This window comes from Lacerta agilis, chromosome 4 (genome assembly GCF_009819535.1).
Source record: "Lacerta agilis isolate rLacAgi1 chromosome 4, rLacAgi1.pri, whole genome shotgun sequence".
Classification (NCBI taxonomy): domain Eukaryota; kingdom Metazoa; phylum Chordata; class Lepidosauria; order Squamata; family Lacertidae; genus Lacerta; species Lacerta agilis.
This window is the reverse complement of record NC_046315.1, coordinates 26,498,758-26,515,858: the sequence shown is the minus strand read 5'-3', so window position 1 is coordinate 26,515,858 and position 17,101 is coordinate 26,498,758. Positions and strand designations below refer to the sequence as shown.

General features: G+C 39.1%; 1 protein-coding gene across 12 annotated transcripts in view; it reads right to left on the bottom strand.

Moving 5' to 3' along the window:
• Positions 1-17,101, bottom strand: part of NBEA (neurobeachin) — a 364,492-nt gene that overhangs the window by 252,370 nt on the left and 95,021 nt on the right. For 10 of the 12 annotated variants that reach the window (XM_033146505.1, XM_033146495.1, XM_033146496.1 and 7 more), the window contains 4 exons: positions 16,784-16,891; positions 15,135-15,303; positions 11,831-11,926; positions 2,060-2,498 (listed from right to left, as the gene is read on the bottom strand). In XM_033146505.1, coding sequence (XP_033002396.1) covers positions 2,060-2,498; positions 11,831-11,926; positions 15,135-15,303; positions 16,784-16,891 — 812 coding nt within the window. The remainder of the gene's footprint in view (positions 1-2,059; positions 2,499-11,830; positions 11,927-15,134; positions 15,304-16,783; positions 16,892-17,101) is intronic. The other 2 variants (XM_033146506.1, XM_033146502.1) reach the window with 1 other exon arrangement.

Sequence of the window (17,101 nt, the reverse complement as noted above, 5' to 3'; positions counted from 1 at the left end):
ACTCCAGGACTAGAGAAATCTGTTTATATAGCTCATAATGTAATTACAACTACCTTAAGACAGATGAGGCAGAAGGCAACAATATATTGAAACTGATTGAAAAATGCAGTTGTCCAGAAGCACTTGTGGGGAAGAGGTCTCTGAAAAGCTGCTCAAAGCTTCAGAGTTTGAAGTGAAATTTTTGATGTTGTCACTCTCAATCTATTGAATAGCTGACGGACAATCAAACCCGTCTGGCTAGCTGGCAGCTCATTTTGCTGGCAGGTGGCAAACAATTAGACACACCAATTTGTGCCTCCTGATGACATTAAAGCATGAAACTAAGTTGTATGCAGGGCCTAGTGATTTGTGTGAAAGCATTTCAAAAATAATACTCTTTGCCGTGGCAACTCATTTCAGACTGCCACCTTCCATTATGGCTTTGAGTAGTGAAGACGACAGACTTGAGTTACGTGCAGTGCAAGGGCGCTTCTGTTCAATCCGTCATCAGCGCCCCCCGAGACCTCAATCCCTCCTTTCATCAATATCACCTCATCATTTACATTCGATAGTACTTGAACTGCTGAATACATTAACTACACAGAAGACCTATTCCGTAAGATACGCTGAAACATGTTTCTCTGCTTTTACATTTCCAATTCTGCATACTTTAAAATGAATTATAATGTTCATAATGTTCATAATGTTTCATAGGACAGCACTGTTAAGATTCTACCACTTCTGTTTATTCAACATATTCCTTTTGTTGTAACTTCTGTATGATTATGAGCACTTAATTTCTGTGTGATTTTGGACATTAAAAGATTTTTTAAACAGATTATTATTAAACTAAGCAACTGGAGGGAAAAACACCTGGCATTTAGATACTTTAATGCTCTAAAAAAAATAATAATCCCTGTGGTGATTTGAAAATTTGCAAGAACCACCACAATCCTGCAGAGATAGAGGTTTAGAATGCTAATAATGAGATTGTTAAGACTCTCTAGTGATATAAAAGGGCTTGAAGAAGCCCGTGGCCAGTAGCTGCATGCATAGTTTTGGAAAAATAAGTTTAGCATATTTCTTATTAAACCAACACAGATGGTCATGTCAAACCCCCCTTTTTTAGCACTGTAGGAACTAACTGTAGTGAGCAAACCTCATTTCCTCTATCACACATGTGTAGATTGAAAGCTTCCACTTTCAGTTTTGAGGAAACTGCACTTTACCATTAGGACAAAATTAGGGACATTCTGGTTTATTCTATTTCTGGTTAACTGAGTCAAACAAGTTTATGAAACCATGTGCTCAGTCCTGGTTTGTTGAACAGGGGATGGTAGACCACATTAGAGGTTACCCACTATGGTTTAGCAAGATGTGTGAACTGGGCAATACCATACACAGTAAGAACTACAGAAATGAACTTTGCAAATACAGATCAATATGCATAATGAATTCACTCTAAGTGCACTACAAGTGTTTGAAGTTTCCTGTACACTTCCTCAAGTTTATAAATGATAATAATATTACTAATTTTGTACCCCACCCAAATGACTGTCTTTCCCCAGCCACTCTGGGAGATGCTGTTTTAATCACACCCTCTCCCCTTCTCGTTACAACAACGGTTAGCAACAAACGCATGTGAAGTGGTAAGGGTCCAGTGAATAAGGTTCTGATTGAATGACTGCCTGATGCAAATACATATCGGTCTCAAAGCCAACTATAAAAAAATTAAGTGGCTGACACTGTGAAGACTGGGTAATTTGCCTTAGTATTTTTTGGCTCTTTTCTTTCACTTCTGTATTTCAAGATGAAAAGCTTTGTTGTATGTTGAGGAAAGTTATAGCTTTATAAAGTAGATATGTTCATTGACTACTAATTAGACATAGCTGTTAAAAGACACAATTCAATCCAGATACCTTTCCCATAAACAATAGGGACTGTTTATAGAAAGGCAGTGCACATAGATGTAAACCAGCTGTATTTTCACTGCAGTTTTTATCAACATATTACAGACAATATAAACGTTCAAGTGCCAATATTAATATATCATAATAAGTGAATCAATCATGCCATATACCTGTCAAAGGAGTGATACTGCATTGGGAGAATAGGCTGAGCTTCTCTCTTTAGTGCAGGATCGGGGTACGGAATAGGATCAGGCCCACATTCTGCAATTTCAACAGGGGCTGCCACCAGACTTTTTAATATTTCCTTGACATTGATGCCCTTGCTTTGGCTGATACTTGATATTGAGGATGCAGGTTTCAGAATTTCACTGGGGCTTTCTGTTAAACTTTCCTGAGATTTCTTCACCTCAGAAGACAAAGTAGACAATAGTTCACTCATAGCATCAGGACCTGTGCTTGTTTCTAAGTCTGTCCCATTCAAGATACTGGGCATTTGCTCCTCTCCAATTCCAGAATCAGTATGAGGAATGGAGCTTTCCAGCTGAATATCTTCAATGGGCGTCGGAGTTTCTTTTTCTTTTATGTTATCTGGAAATACAGCAGGAGTCTCTGCAAAACAAAATTATTTTTTAAAAAATTAAGCTTGAAAATTAGCATTCCTGTATCAATAATCTTTTATCAATAGTGGACAAAACTCTAGGTATGCTGGAAGAGACACACCTAAGAGGCACACTGTGATGAACCTGTTACGAAACTGAACTCCAGAGCCAGCCTAAGACATTTTGGTGCCTCAGGTAAAAGACAGCATTGTGTGCCACAATCCTGCATAGACAAGCTGACTGGAACAAGAGTTAATTCTTCATTTTACACTAGCAACAGGTTACTGTCCTCCACCACACTTGAGAGCAGCAAGGTAGTTATGGGGTTTTAGGATAGGCCACCTACCTGGCACACACAATTCTGACCTCTTGTACTTGCTTCCTTTTTCAAAAAGAAGCCACTGAACAATTTCCCAAGGGTGGGTGTGTGTGTGTGTGTGTGTGTGAATGAAATGATTTATAGCATTCCAGAAACAGGAATTCCAGATCTTAGGCATAATATCATTCTCTACTGTTATATTTTCATTTTTTGAGCATATGGTAAAAGACAAACTATTTTTTTTTTACATAATTAAGTGAAAAATATAGATTCTGCCCTGATTCAAGAATACTAAACATTCCAAATGGCTTCCTGCCATCCTACCCACAGCTGCACAAGGAAATCAAAGATATGAGCATGGTACATAACTGAAGGCAGGATTGCAGTCTAAATTATGAACCAAATAGTTCGCTAACTAGATTATATGTAAACCAAGAGCTAAATATCAAACATGTAAATATTACTTATTTGATTTTACAACATTTAGTTTTAAATTAGATTTTAAGGTTAGATTTTAAAACATTTAGTTTTAAGAATGCTTAAAATCAAACATAATCAAAGTGCCCTATTTCCCGAAACTGACAAACATATTCAGTAGCTAACATTTCAGCTTAATGCACTGAATTTCTATCCTCCCTTCCTCCAAAGAGCTCAGTGTGGCATGCATGGTGTTTCTCCTCATCCTCACAACAACCCTGTGAGGCTAAGATATTTTACCTGGATCAAAATCAACCAGTAAGATTTGTGGCTGAATGAGTAGTTGAGCCCAGTTTTTCCCATTCCTCAGTGCAATACTTACAGCCCAATTGTAATATATAAACAACCTCCATTTACATTTTTTTAAATAATAACTATTATCATCTTCATGCTGTAGACAGGAGACTGCGCTCAAGATAAAAGCAGCTTGCTGATGGCCAACTAGAAGGTGCATTGCTGAAGTGAAATTCACAATAAGGGTTTCACATCACACTCTTTAACCACTGTACAACATCATATTTGATCCTACTAAGAACAATTGTTTTATGTCGTCAATTTTTCAAAATATCAGAAATCCCCAGTCAAGCTTAGGAAAAAGTTATGGAAAGTTGCTCTATCATAACACTACATTGTTGCAAAGGCCTATAAATAAATATTTGCATTAAAAAGAAATATTTGCATTAAAAAGAAGAAGAAAGGGAGAGGGAGAGGGAGAGAAAACTCAAATTAAGCAAATTGGAGTACAACCAATTAAACAACTAACCTTCATAACTCCAACAGAGTTCTCTCAAAATGATTTAAGGGGAGATCTCTGGCAACACAATATAGGTAAGGTAATTGCATGGGATATTTCACCTGTGTACTTTTCAAGCAGCCTCAAACAGCTGTGGAAAGGGAGAAAGGGACTTGCTACTATGTTTTGACCCTTTAAAATTCACTCATCCCCCATTCCCCAGCCAATTCTGATCTTCTTCAGAAGTCAAAGGATATGGAACATAGCAACTCCGTCTTTCCAAGCCTTTATCCTGTTGTAGTGAAGCAATGGTGTATGCTGCCGCAGAGACTGGAACCTCTGCATGAGTGCTAACAGGCAACACCTGAGCAGACTAAACAATCACATAACAGAAGAGGTACTCATGCCACACACAGGCACTCCTCTCACCTTCCTAAGGATGCCAGAGCAACCATATTTTTTATTTCAGAAATAACCTTTCCCCCCCTTTCTGTTAAGATTTCAGCATTAAACAATTTTCTCTACTTCATAAAACCACGTGCCTCTGATCTTTGAGTTTTATCACAAAGTTGACTTTTTACACCTACTTAGGTAGAAGGAAAACTAAAGAGGGGCAGCAGCAAAAATGATAACCAATTACATCTGTTTAGGTTATAATTTATAAACCTGCTGTCAAAGCTTTCAACAATCCTCATCAGCTTACTGTAGCATTAAGACAAAGCAGTAGACAAAGGAAGGAGAAATGCTAAACCTGGTAATTTTAACCTTGTCTGGAAGAAAACAGTTGGGTGCCAGATGCCTCTGTCCTACCATTTTTCACTGTAATTGCAGAGTTCATTTATTACACCAAAGCAAAAAAATAATGAAGTTAGTTAAGTAAATTGGTTTCTGAGATGACCTCATCCTTTTGGGGAAGGGCTGTGGCTCAGTGCTAGAGCATCTGCTTTGCATGCAGAGGATACCATTTTCAATACCCGGCATCTGCAGGTAGGGTTGGGGATGCCTGCTTGAAACCCTGGAGACACCCTGCCAGTCAGTGTGGGAATTATTGAGATCAATGGACTAAGGTTCTGATTCAATATGAGATAGCTTGCTATGTGCTTTTCTTAGCATGCCTTGATTTGCTGAGATTTTTTGAAGCATGCTTATCTATTTTTGCCTACACGAATAAATTCAAAAGAGTTGATATGAAGCTATAATTTCAATGATTTATTCAACACATAGGTATTTTACCCCAAGCTGGAAGCTTACCATCTCTCTGTATGAAAGAAAATAAAAGCAGGCTCCAATCCCTGGTCTGGCTCAGTGGTAGACTCGGATGGGGTAGAGCTATCATCTGGAAAGCCATTCCCCCTAGTCCAAAGAATGTGGCCTTATTGGACTCCTCAAGCTCAGATAACACCTGTCCAATTCATCGCTCACCACATCATTGCTATGGGAACCAGCAATTACAGAATAGGGCCCCCAAAAGAACGGACAGCTCTTCCCAAGTCCTAGACAGCCCTGGCTTCTTTGAGCTTTCTACGACAAACTGTCATTCACTCTGCCACTCTAGTTGGAATCCGGCAGCACTGACCACTGGATTCAACTGGATTACTGGACTGTTGGGTAGGACTACAATAGAAGACTTGACTAGACTACCAGCTTGCCTTGTTCCTGCTCTTCAGGATGTGACCTATCAACAAGTGCCCCAACATCAATCTGGCTTCCCCAGAAAATCTAAGCCAGCAGAAGACAGGATCATATCCCAGCTTGAATGCTTGCAAACAGAATTAAGATGAGCACAGCCCTATTCCCAGGCTGCTTCAAGCAGGGCCATGTTCACCTTGATCCTATGAGCTGCCTCCCATTTTCTCTATCCCAGTGACCAGAAATTATCTTAATCACTGGCAGGAGGTGGTAAGCATCCTCTAGGCCACAACAAGATTGTCTTTTCCTGCTGGAAGGAGAGGATCCTTGAAGGGTTTTTCTCAAGCCTACTGAATAAAAAGTCCATCCAAGAGTTTTATCCCAGGTGTAAATGATATTTGTAGCATGTTTCTAATAGAGGTAGTTCAGTCTGCTAGGAAGATATGCGCTTGTAGGACACGATAGTGCCTTCCTCCTCCCTCTGGCCCAAAGCAAGCATTTAGGCCTTGAGCAGGAAAAGGCAGAAGCAATAGTGAAGGTTCCTTTGTGAGCTCACTCAAAAATTGCTCTGAGTACTCAAATCAAATAAATAAAGTTTAAGGCTTTCTAAGCCCCAACTGGAATGCATGCAAGGCATCACTGTTTTGGGGGTGAGTAGTAAGATATACATCCCTATTCCTTAGCAAGCAAAAATAGTAAAGTAGGTTTCAATAGCAACTGCATAGCAATTTCAAACTTTTATACTTTAGTCACTTAAAATACATTTTTAATTAAAGCTTTCCTCAGAATCTTCTATAAAATTTATTAAGGAGTTATGAGCATTGACCAAAAGATGGGAGTGCAAGATTACAAGGATGAGTTTACTGCAATCATCACACACAAAAACAAGTTCTAAGTGAAATTAATGTCAAATTCACCAGAACATTCACAATGACAATACAACAATAGAAGAATGATGATGGCAAACATTTAATGAGGGTTTTGATAGTACATTACTTTTAGTTTTATGACTAGAACAGGGAATTAGCCTGACTCACACTTCTGCTGTTAAGGTCATACCATCACAGAAGGACCACCACTGGCACTCCAGCAGGCCAATCCTAAACATATTTTTTTTCTAGAAGAAAGTTCCAGTGTGTCTAATTGGACTAACTTTCAGGTAAATAAAATTAAAGTTGTAGTAGCAAGTGGAGCATTGGCTATTAAAGTTACATTCAGCTAGGTTAAAATGAAATTAAATAGCACAGAGACTCGTTCTGGAAGCAGTGCAAATTCCTAATTTAGCAACAATAAACCTTATTGACTGAATCCTTAGCTTTTACCCATGCAAGAATAATGGTTAATCCAGTGGTAGTCAGGGACTGATAATTAGAAAATCCAGATGCAAAGCATTTTTCTGCCAATGAAACTAACAACTCTTGTAAGGATCTATCAAAAAAGATTTTAACAAGTGCTGTCCTTCGTATTCCTACCAAATACTGCAGCAGAAGTAGCAGGAGTTGGCAGGTTACCGTGTGGAAAGCCACTAAGAAGTCCATGAAGATCAATGGGGTCAAATCTTCTAGATTAATTCCTAGGCATACCATGTCCAGCAAGGCTGCTAAAGTAATTTCTGACCCCAAAGCAGCCAAGAAGTCAGATTGGCACTGCTGAAAAATGATGAGTCGTCCAAGAATATCTGCACTTATACAGTAACCACATCGTAAAATCACAGCATGGGAGATAAAACAATGCCAATATGTGCAGCTAGATATGTAGCAAATCTGCTGCAAATCAATGGTATAAATTATTTTGCTTCTGTTTATGTACTTTTTATGCTTGAGATTTGTCCTTAATTTTGCAATATATTTGGTGGTTTGACATGTTTTATTCTTGGGTTCTTGTTCACTACTTGGGATATTTATTGATACAAATGCTTTTAAAAGGAATCTAACTGCTGTCTCCATTAAGGGTAATGGAAAGCTGCCCTCATTTAAGAAAGAACAATTCCCAAAAGCAGCAAGACCAGCCTTTACTGACTTTGATTATCCATGATCAGCCATCTAATCTAAGATTCTACACACTACTTAATTCATTATGTAAAGTAGCTGCTTACACTTAGTAGTAATCCATTAGGTCAGATGTCCTCAAATTGTTCTACATGGACCACTAGCTGTCTGTATGCTCTATTCATAAGGTACATGGATAGAATGTGGAACTGTCAAGATTATCTCAACTTGGCCCTCAGTCTAGGGCCTGTGATTTTGATAATATGGCACTGGTTTTGATGAGGATGCAGGAACATGTTATTGTATTTTTCTTCATATCTAATCCAAAGGTGAACCAAGTATTTGTTCTACAACAGAGAACAAAGCAAAGCAAAAACTTAAGTGGTCTACCAAGTCCCACAATTTTTAATAATGGGGGAACCCAACTTTGTGAAACACTGCATTAGCTAACTTAGATCCAAAACTTTATTGTTTCATACGGATGAAGTACTGCAACCCTGGTCTCCAAAAAATCTCTTAACCATACTTGGGATATTGTAAATAGATGCTGTCAATTTGGAAACATTCCTTCTGTTAATCTTCTTCTTGTTTTTGTATCCTGGGAAGGTAGGTGAATCCATCAGATTGTTATTTAACCTCTGGTCCAAGGGCAAATCTGGACCTCCATTTGGCCCACAGACCTGTTTCAGGCAAGTCCCACTCATCTGGCTTACATTTCACATCACATATGGGGCAATGCTTTGCCAACTAATAGTGGATGCAAAGTCCTTTGTGCAGTGTTTCCGAAACACTCAATAACCAGGCGATTGTGATAAGCTTGGGAAATGCTGTACAGAGCTTTTTGCAAGCACTATTTTTTTTATTTCTTCAATAATTATTGAAGTGTATTCAGGAGCAGAGAAAGAATCTACAGTGTCGTGGCTGTTTAACTAAATATAGTTAATTTCCAACAACTGCTACGGTCTTCTTGGTCAGAAGTGATCATATCTTCACTTCTGAAGTTTTCATTTAGTGGGGTCATTCTTACAGAGATAGGAGGAAAGCATTACAAAGGCACTTCAGACTATTGTCAGTTACGCCACCCTTTGGGCAGAGATGATTTGGCCACAGTACTCCATGCTCTGGTAACTTCCAGATTGGATTATTTAAATGTGCTCTATGTGGGGCTATTCTTGAAAATGACTCAGAAACTGGTTCAAAGGCAACTGGCTGGAGTTGCCTTTAGAACTCATATAACTCCTGTTCTAAAGCAGTTGCATGCATGTTTCTGCACCCAATTCAAGCTGCTCACTTCAGTGTTTACAGCCCCAAATATTTAGAAGACCAGCAGACATTCTATTGGATGGCCTCTTGGAACAGTTATTTTTCACTATCTTTTTTCCTAACCACACACATGAAATTTTCTGCACACACACTGCTACGGAAAAAGGAAAATACTTTCTATCTAGGTCTCTAAATCATATACAAGATGGTGATTTGCAAATGTTTTAATTGTGATCCCACCAGATTAGGGTCCTTCACATACCCCACTTGTAGACTTTTTGCTGGAAAACCTTATTTGTCAATATCCAAAACAGATTACAGGGAAGGGAAACAAATTTATTAAAATAAGGAACTGCTTTACAGCAGATCAAACTACTGGTCTGCCAATATCTTCGTATTCTGTCCATCAACCACTTTCTAATGTCTCTGACTTATGTCTTTCCCAGCTACCTGAGCCCCTTTTATCTGAAAGGATAAAGGGATTAAGGGATTGAAGCTATGTCCTTCTGCATGTAAAATATTTGATTCAGCACTGAACTACACCATTTCTCAGGCAATGCAATTTCACATAGCTATCAATCTAGAGTGCCTCACATATCTATAGAAAATTCTTTCCAGTAGCACCTTAGAGACCAACTGAGTTTGTTCTTGGTATGAGCTTTCGTGTGCAAGCTTATACCAAGAACAAACTCAGTTGGTCTCTAAGGTGCTACTGGAAATAATTTTCTATTTTGTTTCGACTATGGCAGACCAACACAGCTACCCACCTGTAACTCACATATCTATGGCAATATTTGCCTGTTGGGATCTAATTGAAACACTATCATCTTAATAATTGGAGACTATCCATAAGCTTGTCTACCAAAATGAATTAATGACCTGAAATGTAACTTATTGGCCAATTCTTTTTAAAATAAAAGCACAAGCTTCTAGAAGTTCCTGAAATGGTATCCAACTTTTAAAAAGTGAACAGTACTTCCTGTGACTGGACTTGGTCTACTTGCAGGACCTCCAGAACCTTCTAGATAGAATGTTGAACATTGAAGACAGGAACACTTTCTGATTTTAAGTGAGACTGGGTCTTTAGTTGGTTGAAGGGTCTCTTAAACAGACTGATCAGAGCTACTGGTAGCCTAGATAGTCTGCAACAACTAATTGTGTTGAAGCATTCCCATGCTAAACACCTTTGTCAGTAAAGCTTCTGTTTAGAAGACTCAATCACACAAAAGTTCTTACCCAAACACCTCTCCCTTTCCTTTCCCCCTTGCTACTAGATATATATTGAAGCCTGATTTCCCTCTATGAATGAGTATTTCTTTCTCTTGCATAGGTGCAGAGAGCTGCTACTGCTTTCTAGCTTGTGGGTCAACTTCATTTCATCTTAGTCTTTGACCCTTTCTGTTATCATGTCTGATACAGAGTCAATATAAGCCTTTGCAGGCAGGAGTAATAATTTATTGTACTGATTTGTCATCTCTTTCGCACTGTTTATTTTTTGAGTTTAGCTTCTTGAAAGGTTTAAACTGGGGCTTTTCAGCAGTGGCGGGGCTTCATTCTCCAGCACCGGGGACGGGGAGCAGGCGGGGGAGGGGCATGGCACGCATTCTGGGGTTGGGGCGCACAGCCTACGGGGGCAGGGAGCAGCCACGATGGAACCCCCCCTGGATCACGCCAATGGGGGCGGTGCACTCCTATCGCCCCCACCTTCCTCCGCCCCTGCTTTTCAGTTGACTGCAGAGAGCCTCTTAAATGAAAAAAGTAAACCATCTTGTAGTACCTGCTCTCTGCCTTGCAGGCCTTTTCCCTTGTCATGGTCAGATCACTTCCTGTTGAGATTTAGGTTTTCAGCACCTTTCCCCTCTCTGCAGTGGCAGGGAACCTATTAAAATGCTCCACCTTCAGAGGCTAATGGATCCAGTGAGTTTCCAGACGGCTCTGGGGGATTTTCCAGCTGATAGAACTGGTTCTATAGTCAAAGCCCTGGCCAAACTCTGGAATATCAGAATGGCTCAGGCTGTTGAAACAATTTCCCCTGGGTGCCCTCTCCCACTTCCTGGAGTCTGCTTGGTTCCCTGGTATATTGCAGAGCTTAAGGTTTGTTTTTGTTTTAGCATTATTTTGTGTTCTTTTTTTTGTGAACCGCCCCGTGATCTTTGGATGAAGGGTGATATACACATATTATTATTATTATTAATAATAATAATTAACAACTAAAATGCACTAAGCATTGTACATGTTCAAAGGGGAGAACTATGCTGTTACATAGGTGCACCATGCTACCTGATCAGGTGGTGGAAGCTAAATATACTCTGATATACAGAAGAAGAAAGCTGTGAATAATATCCTTTCCTGCTGTAAAAGAGAAAGATGCGTTGTGTGCACATTTATGTTTGTGTGTGTGTGTGTGTGTGTCTGCTCCCCCTGGTGATATCAGAAGTTTAGCTCTTACTGCTATCTCTGGTCGCACTGTCCTCCTCATTGGGATTAATACAACTGGATGCTATAATCCAAAATAAAAATGTCTATATTAAAGACTGAAATAAATGCACAGCTAAACAATACTAAAACATACTACTTCAAGAATATGGTGTTAGATATCTTCCTTATCTTTTTTAGTATTATTTTTCAAAGGTTTAAAACATATTGCTAAATAAGAAGAAACGGAATTTAATGAAAATACCTTGTGCCTTGTATATATCATTGTACAGAATTATACTTTTATCATCTACAGCAACTCTCTCCATTAACAAGGTACCTCAAAATCTAGACATAGCTGGGCAGAGGATTTTCATTGTATCCTTGCAGGAAATTTTATCTGTGTGTAACCCAAAGCGTATTCTTATTTATCAAACAGCTATGTTATAGTTAGATTTTGAATTACATGAAATGAAACAAGTACACGCAAACAAGTTAGGAGGTTGTGTTAATATTACCTTTGTAAAATGAGTGAGTAAAGCTCTGCTCAGGAATTAACTTGGCAAGGAATCCATGGTTCAAACTTGGGTGTGGGATAGATGGTATGACCACAACTGTGGAGAAAATCATGGAGTCAATTGTGAGCCAGCTGCTTATCGCCTGTGGCTTGGTCCAATGTGGATCCATGACACAAGTCCTATCTCACTGAAACATGCAAACATGGCACTAACAACATGTTTCTCAGAGAGAAATCAAGAGATAGGAAAAGAACATACCTTTAAATAACGCATCATAAAAACAACATTTATAGAAAAGACAGGTATACATAGACAAGACAGGCATGGCCGGAATAGTGAAACCAGCAGTTTCCTACTCCAGCATCACGGCATAATACACAAATAGGGAAACATACAAAATATAAACACAAAATCAGCATGGCCACATTATTTAGTTGATTAATTGGTCAGATCAATCAATTAAAATATCATAATAAATTAAAGTGTTTGGATTTTTCAAAATACAAGTTTCAAATACAAATACTGTAGGTGGCATGACACCATTTTAGGCATTCTTTCTTCTTCGTCACACACGAGGGAATATATTTTCTAGAATGGTGTCTCCTACAACATGTGTGTGTCATCTAACACAAGTGAACCATGCCCCCCCCTAATCTTTTATTAAAAAATAAATTTGTGTGGATCAAAGAAATTTACTAGAACTATTAGAATATTTCTAGAAACAGGGAAGAACCCTAAAAATTAGGATGTACACCTCAGAACATGTTTATACCAAAATGGTTTAATGCAGGAATATTTTATAGTACACAGTAAACTAACCTATAACAGTTAATAACATGGGTTTGCTTTGAATAAAGGTAACAACATCAAATTTGGTTTTATATGAATATCAGTTATTAATTTTACTGTAAAATGCAAGGTCTTGCAGTATCAAGGATTAGTAAGCCAAAAAATACACCCGAAAATAAATATACAGGAACAGGTTTATATGTGTGTGTGCGCGCATGTGTGTAATACTGAGTTCTAAACAACTTTCAATTGGAAGAAGAAAGCATATGGATACATATGGCACAACCATGAAGCAATGCAGTGGAACTTAAAAAACATGGGGTGGGATTCAATGTAGTGCTAAGGAGATCACTCCATCAGCACATGCATTCAAGCCCGGATGTCAGGGAACTGTCCCCGGCTCAGTGCAGGGTGGTGGAAGGGCTCTCGGGATGCTACAGAGAGCCTCAGCTCCACCTGACCAGTAGTACCTCCTCGTCCAGCATAGGGAGCAGCGAGGTATCCAGTGGGGAGGGCCAGGCAGCTCAGGAGCTGGAGAGCTGAGGCTCTGGGGATGTTGGAGAGACCCTGCACTCTTCTCGCTCAGTGGGTGAGGAGGGAGACACGCTATTTCCATCGCCCCAAGTACGCAGAGGGGTGAAATGAAAAGAGGGGAGGCGGAGATTTCGTATACCGAAACTCTTATGTTGGGGTCAGAACCGGAAGGGGCCACTCCTGGATTCTGCAGATGGTTGATATGAACTTTTAAGTTCTGCACTGTACATAGTATGTACAATAAAACTACTAAAGGAACGGCTGGAGTTTTGCCTGGTTACTCATGAGCAACCATCCAAGGACCTTACACCTATGGAACAATTTCCCTGTATGTTCTGCTGGGGGTTCTCGCAACACTGCAAAGCAAATTTGGGGGAGGCACAGAGGGCATGTGGGGAGTAGGAAAGGGAAGAAGGCTGTGCTGAACTAGTGGAAGGTCTTGCTCTGTGTCCTGCTTATGGAACTGAGTAACTGAATATGGCCCATAGTTCTCAGATTAATATGGTATGTGATGCCGAAACAATCTCAATCAAAAACTCCTGACAGCTTCTTCAACTGATAAAAATCCAGATGAAGCATTAGTTTAACTTGGCAAATTGATAACCATGTTAACTACTAATTTTGTCTGTGCAAAATAAATGTGTTAAAATGAGGAACTTAAAATACCTAAGGAGCTAAACAGGAATAAAAGCTAACTATTAGATATAAGATTTCAAAGGCTTGTCTACTCAACCATAAAAAGCAGGATTCCCAGGAGTGGCCAAAGCAATAAATAACTTTTAAGAAGCATTTTAGACCACAGAGAAACTAAGTATGCACCTGTATTGGCCTTACTTTTAAAAGATTAATTTAAAAAAAATTATGACATATATATACTGAATATTTTGCAAGACATGCACTCTGAAGAGGATTCTCTTTTGAAGTTATGCAAAACTGAAAAAATGAATGCATAAAAGTAAACAAATAAAAGTTAAAGCAAACCTTATATGTAGTGAATAGTTGATAGATAGATGATTGATAGATAGATGGATGGATGGTAGAAACTGTAGACAGCTATGTAGATATAGATACATACACACTATTTCTCCTCCAAAAAACTGAAAGTCACTCCTAGGATGGTTTGACCCAATCTCAACTTATAGGGCACAGACTACCACAGAAGACAGAGGACCATGAAGATACTTCACTTCTTTAAAAAGCTTTTTTGAGCTGGTACTGAATTAAATTTAAGAACTTTGCTATGCAAAGTCGGACACCACTGCCATCAAATGTTGGTCTTCCTTTAAAAATCCATTCAACATAAATGCACTGATGCACTCCAATTTTCCATCACTGGTAAAAAGGGATGGGTAAGTCTCACATTAATCATCAGTGCACATAAACTGCCTTATATCAGGTGGGATTATCTGTCCACCCAGTCCAGTATTGTCTAGCCGAACAGGCAGAAACTCTCCTGGTTTTAGGTAGGGGTCCTTCCCATAGCCTGCTACACTATCCTTTTTTTCTTTTTTGGAGTGGTGAGCCAGGAATTGATCTTCTGCACTGCTGAGCTATGGTGCCTTTCATGCAAAAATACCCAGCCACTAGTGTGGCACAAAGAGAGGAGGAAACCGAGAAAAATCACATCACTTGTGAGCTTAATTAAAACCACATGACAAGTTAAATATAAATTAAATTAACATTTTTTAAAAAAATTGTCTCTAGCTCCATTGCAGAGGAGCAATTGATTACATGTATACTACAGAGAGGTACCATATCAGAAGATAATAGAACTTCTGACAGCCTGTCTCCTATAGTCCAAGACAATGGCCAACCAATGATAGGAATGACAAACCAGGCCGAGAAAGCAGAAATATTCTCAAAACAACTTAAAGAAAACAAGACCAGTCAGAAAGACCAGGTATCATTTGAACTTTTTTTTCTATAGTCAAGTATCCATTGTCTAAAAAATTATGCAACATAAACAGGAAAACAGTGGTACCTGTACTTGTTGGTGAATTTATTTCCTGCCTGATATTTCTACCTGCCTGGATTCCAGACCTTGCAGTTTCTCGTTGAGGTTCGAGTATGTCCCGATACTTGGAGACCATCAACACAGAAATGAAGTAAACAACAGCCAAAGCTAAAAACTGAGCCTGTTTGCTATCATCCTGCAGAAAAACCATAGAATACAATTAAAATACATGATAAAAATACTCAACATGCCCTGTCACACTTAACCAATGTTTCTAGACTGAAAACTGTACTGCCAAAGAACCAGAGGCATTAGCTTGCAAGGGAAATTGGGGGTCTGGCACGATGTCAGGATGTTGGGAGGAGCCTGGGGCAGAACTGAATTCAGTGACAATGTGACTTCAGAGGCCGGTGGCTCTTACTTCTCCTGCCACTGCCATGAGGCTGCGTCGACTCTCCTTCCCCTCCATAGCAGGAGGAGGAGGAGGAGGAGGAGAAGTCCAATGAAGCAGTGCCACGCTTGGTTCCGCACTTGCTCTACTCCACCCCGATTTTGGGGGACATGGGGGGGTGACCCTATCTCAAAAAAAAATAGGAGGGGGCAAAAGTGCTCAGCCCCCATGAGCTGTTGCAGCTACAAAGAACTAATTGCCTAAGGAAGATTTCACATTTTCATCTCACTGGGAATTTGTGGCTGGATATACAGATATATAAAGATATATCCCAACAGGCATTCATAATAAAGAAATAGAGACATACACATCTCAACAGGAAGCGTGTATACATAAATGTGGTTTCTACAGTAGTTTCTAATGGAGGTTTTGTTTTAGGCCTGATTAAAAATGACCCCAATTCACAAGCTGCAAATTTGGAAGAGCTGTTTTGGAAATTGGGAGTGGGCAATTCACTAGCTTATCAGTTACCAGTGAGGGTTTAGGCAAGTGGCAGCTGAGCCCATCTCGGAAGCTGCTTGCCACCCTTTTCCCCTCCAACAATATCCTCTCAGAACAACACTATGTCATGGTGGCCACCAAGAGGAGCTCCGCCAGTGCTTGTAGCAGCAAATTAAAAAGAGAGTGGAACTGCTTCAAAGTTGGTCTCTCAGGTGCTACTGGAAGGATTTTTATTTTATTTTTTTTATTTTGTTTTGCTTCAAAGCAGTGAGCCCCTGCCTGCAAAAAAAACCTTTCCGAACTATTTTCCTCTGATCCTTTCCCCATCCTCAATATGTAATTTTAAGCCCAAAATTTTCAAGGTGCAACTTTTAGCTCAGCTTAAGTTTTAAACTTTAAATCAGCTCCATGGTATAGTTTAACAATTCAAGGGAATACCTTTTACTGAATAAAGTACTGTTTTAAGATAAAAGAGTCTCTTACAATTCCAAAAATAACCTGTCCATGCAAGGTTCTTGATCTTGCTAAATCTGATCGAGTCACCAAGGATGTTAAATTTCAAAAAGTGGATGAAGTCATCTTTACTTAGGGGATTAGATAACAGCTCCCAGTATAAAAATAATTTATGAAAGAAAGATGTTGCACATATACATGCATAATTACTATTTTAAGAAAAAAGGATGCATAGCATATAGATTTACATGTACCCTTGTTTCGTTTCTCTCCAATGGACATTACACAGGCAAGAAATCCTTTAAGAAAAGCTGCCAATGATAGTACTCACCACATCACGAAATACAACTGCTCGCAGACGATTAATATCTACATCTTGAAGAAGTCTATCGGGATCTTTAATAGGTGATAGGTTACCAGGAACATTTTCCAGTGGAGTCTAAACACACAATAGTTATATAGTTTCAGAAAGGTTCAGGCTCAAAATACTCAGCTGTTCCTACGTGTGTGTGTCTTAGTATGTATCATCTTGTTTCAAAGATAAAATATGGTATTTTAAGCTTTATGAAGTTATCTAAAACACAGAAAGGGACCATTAATGTAAAAAAACTAACTTTAAAATGCCTCACTTACATACCAGGTACACTTC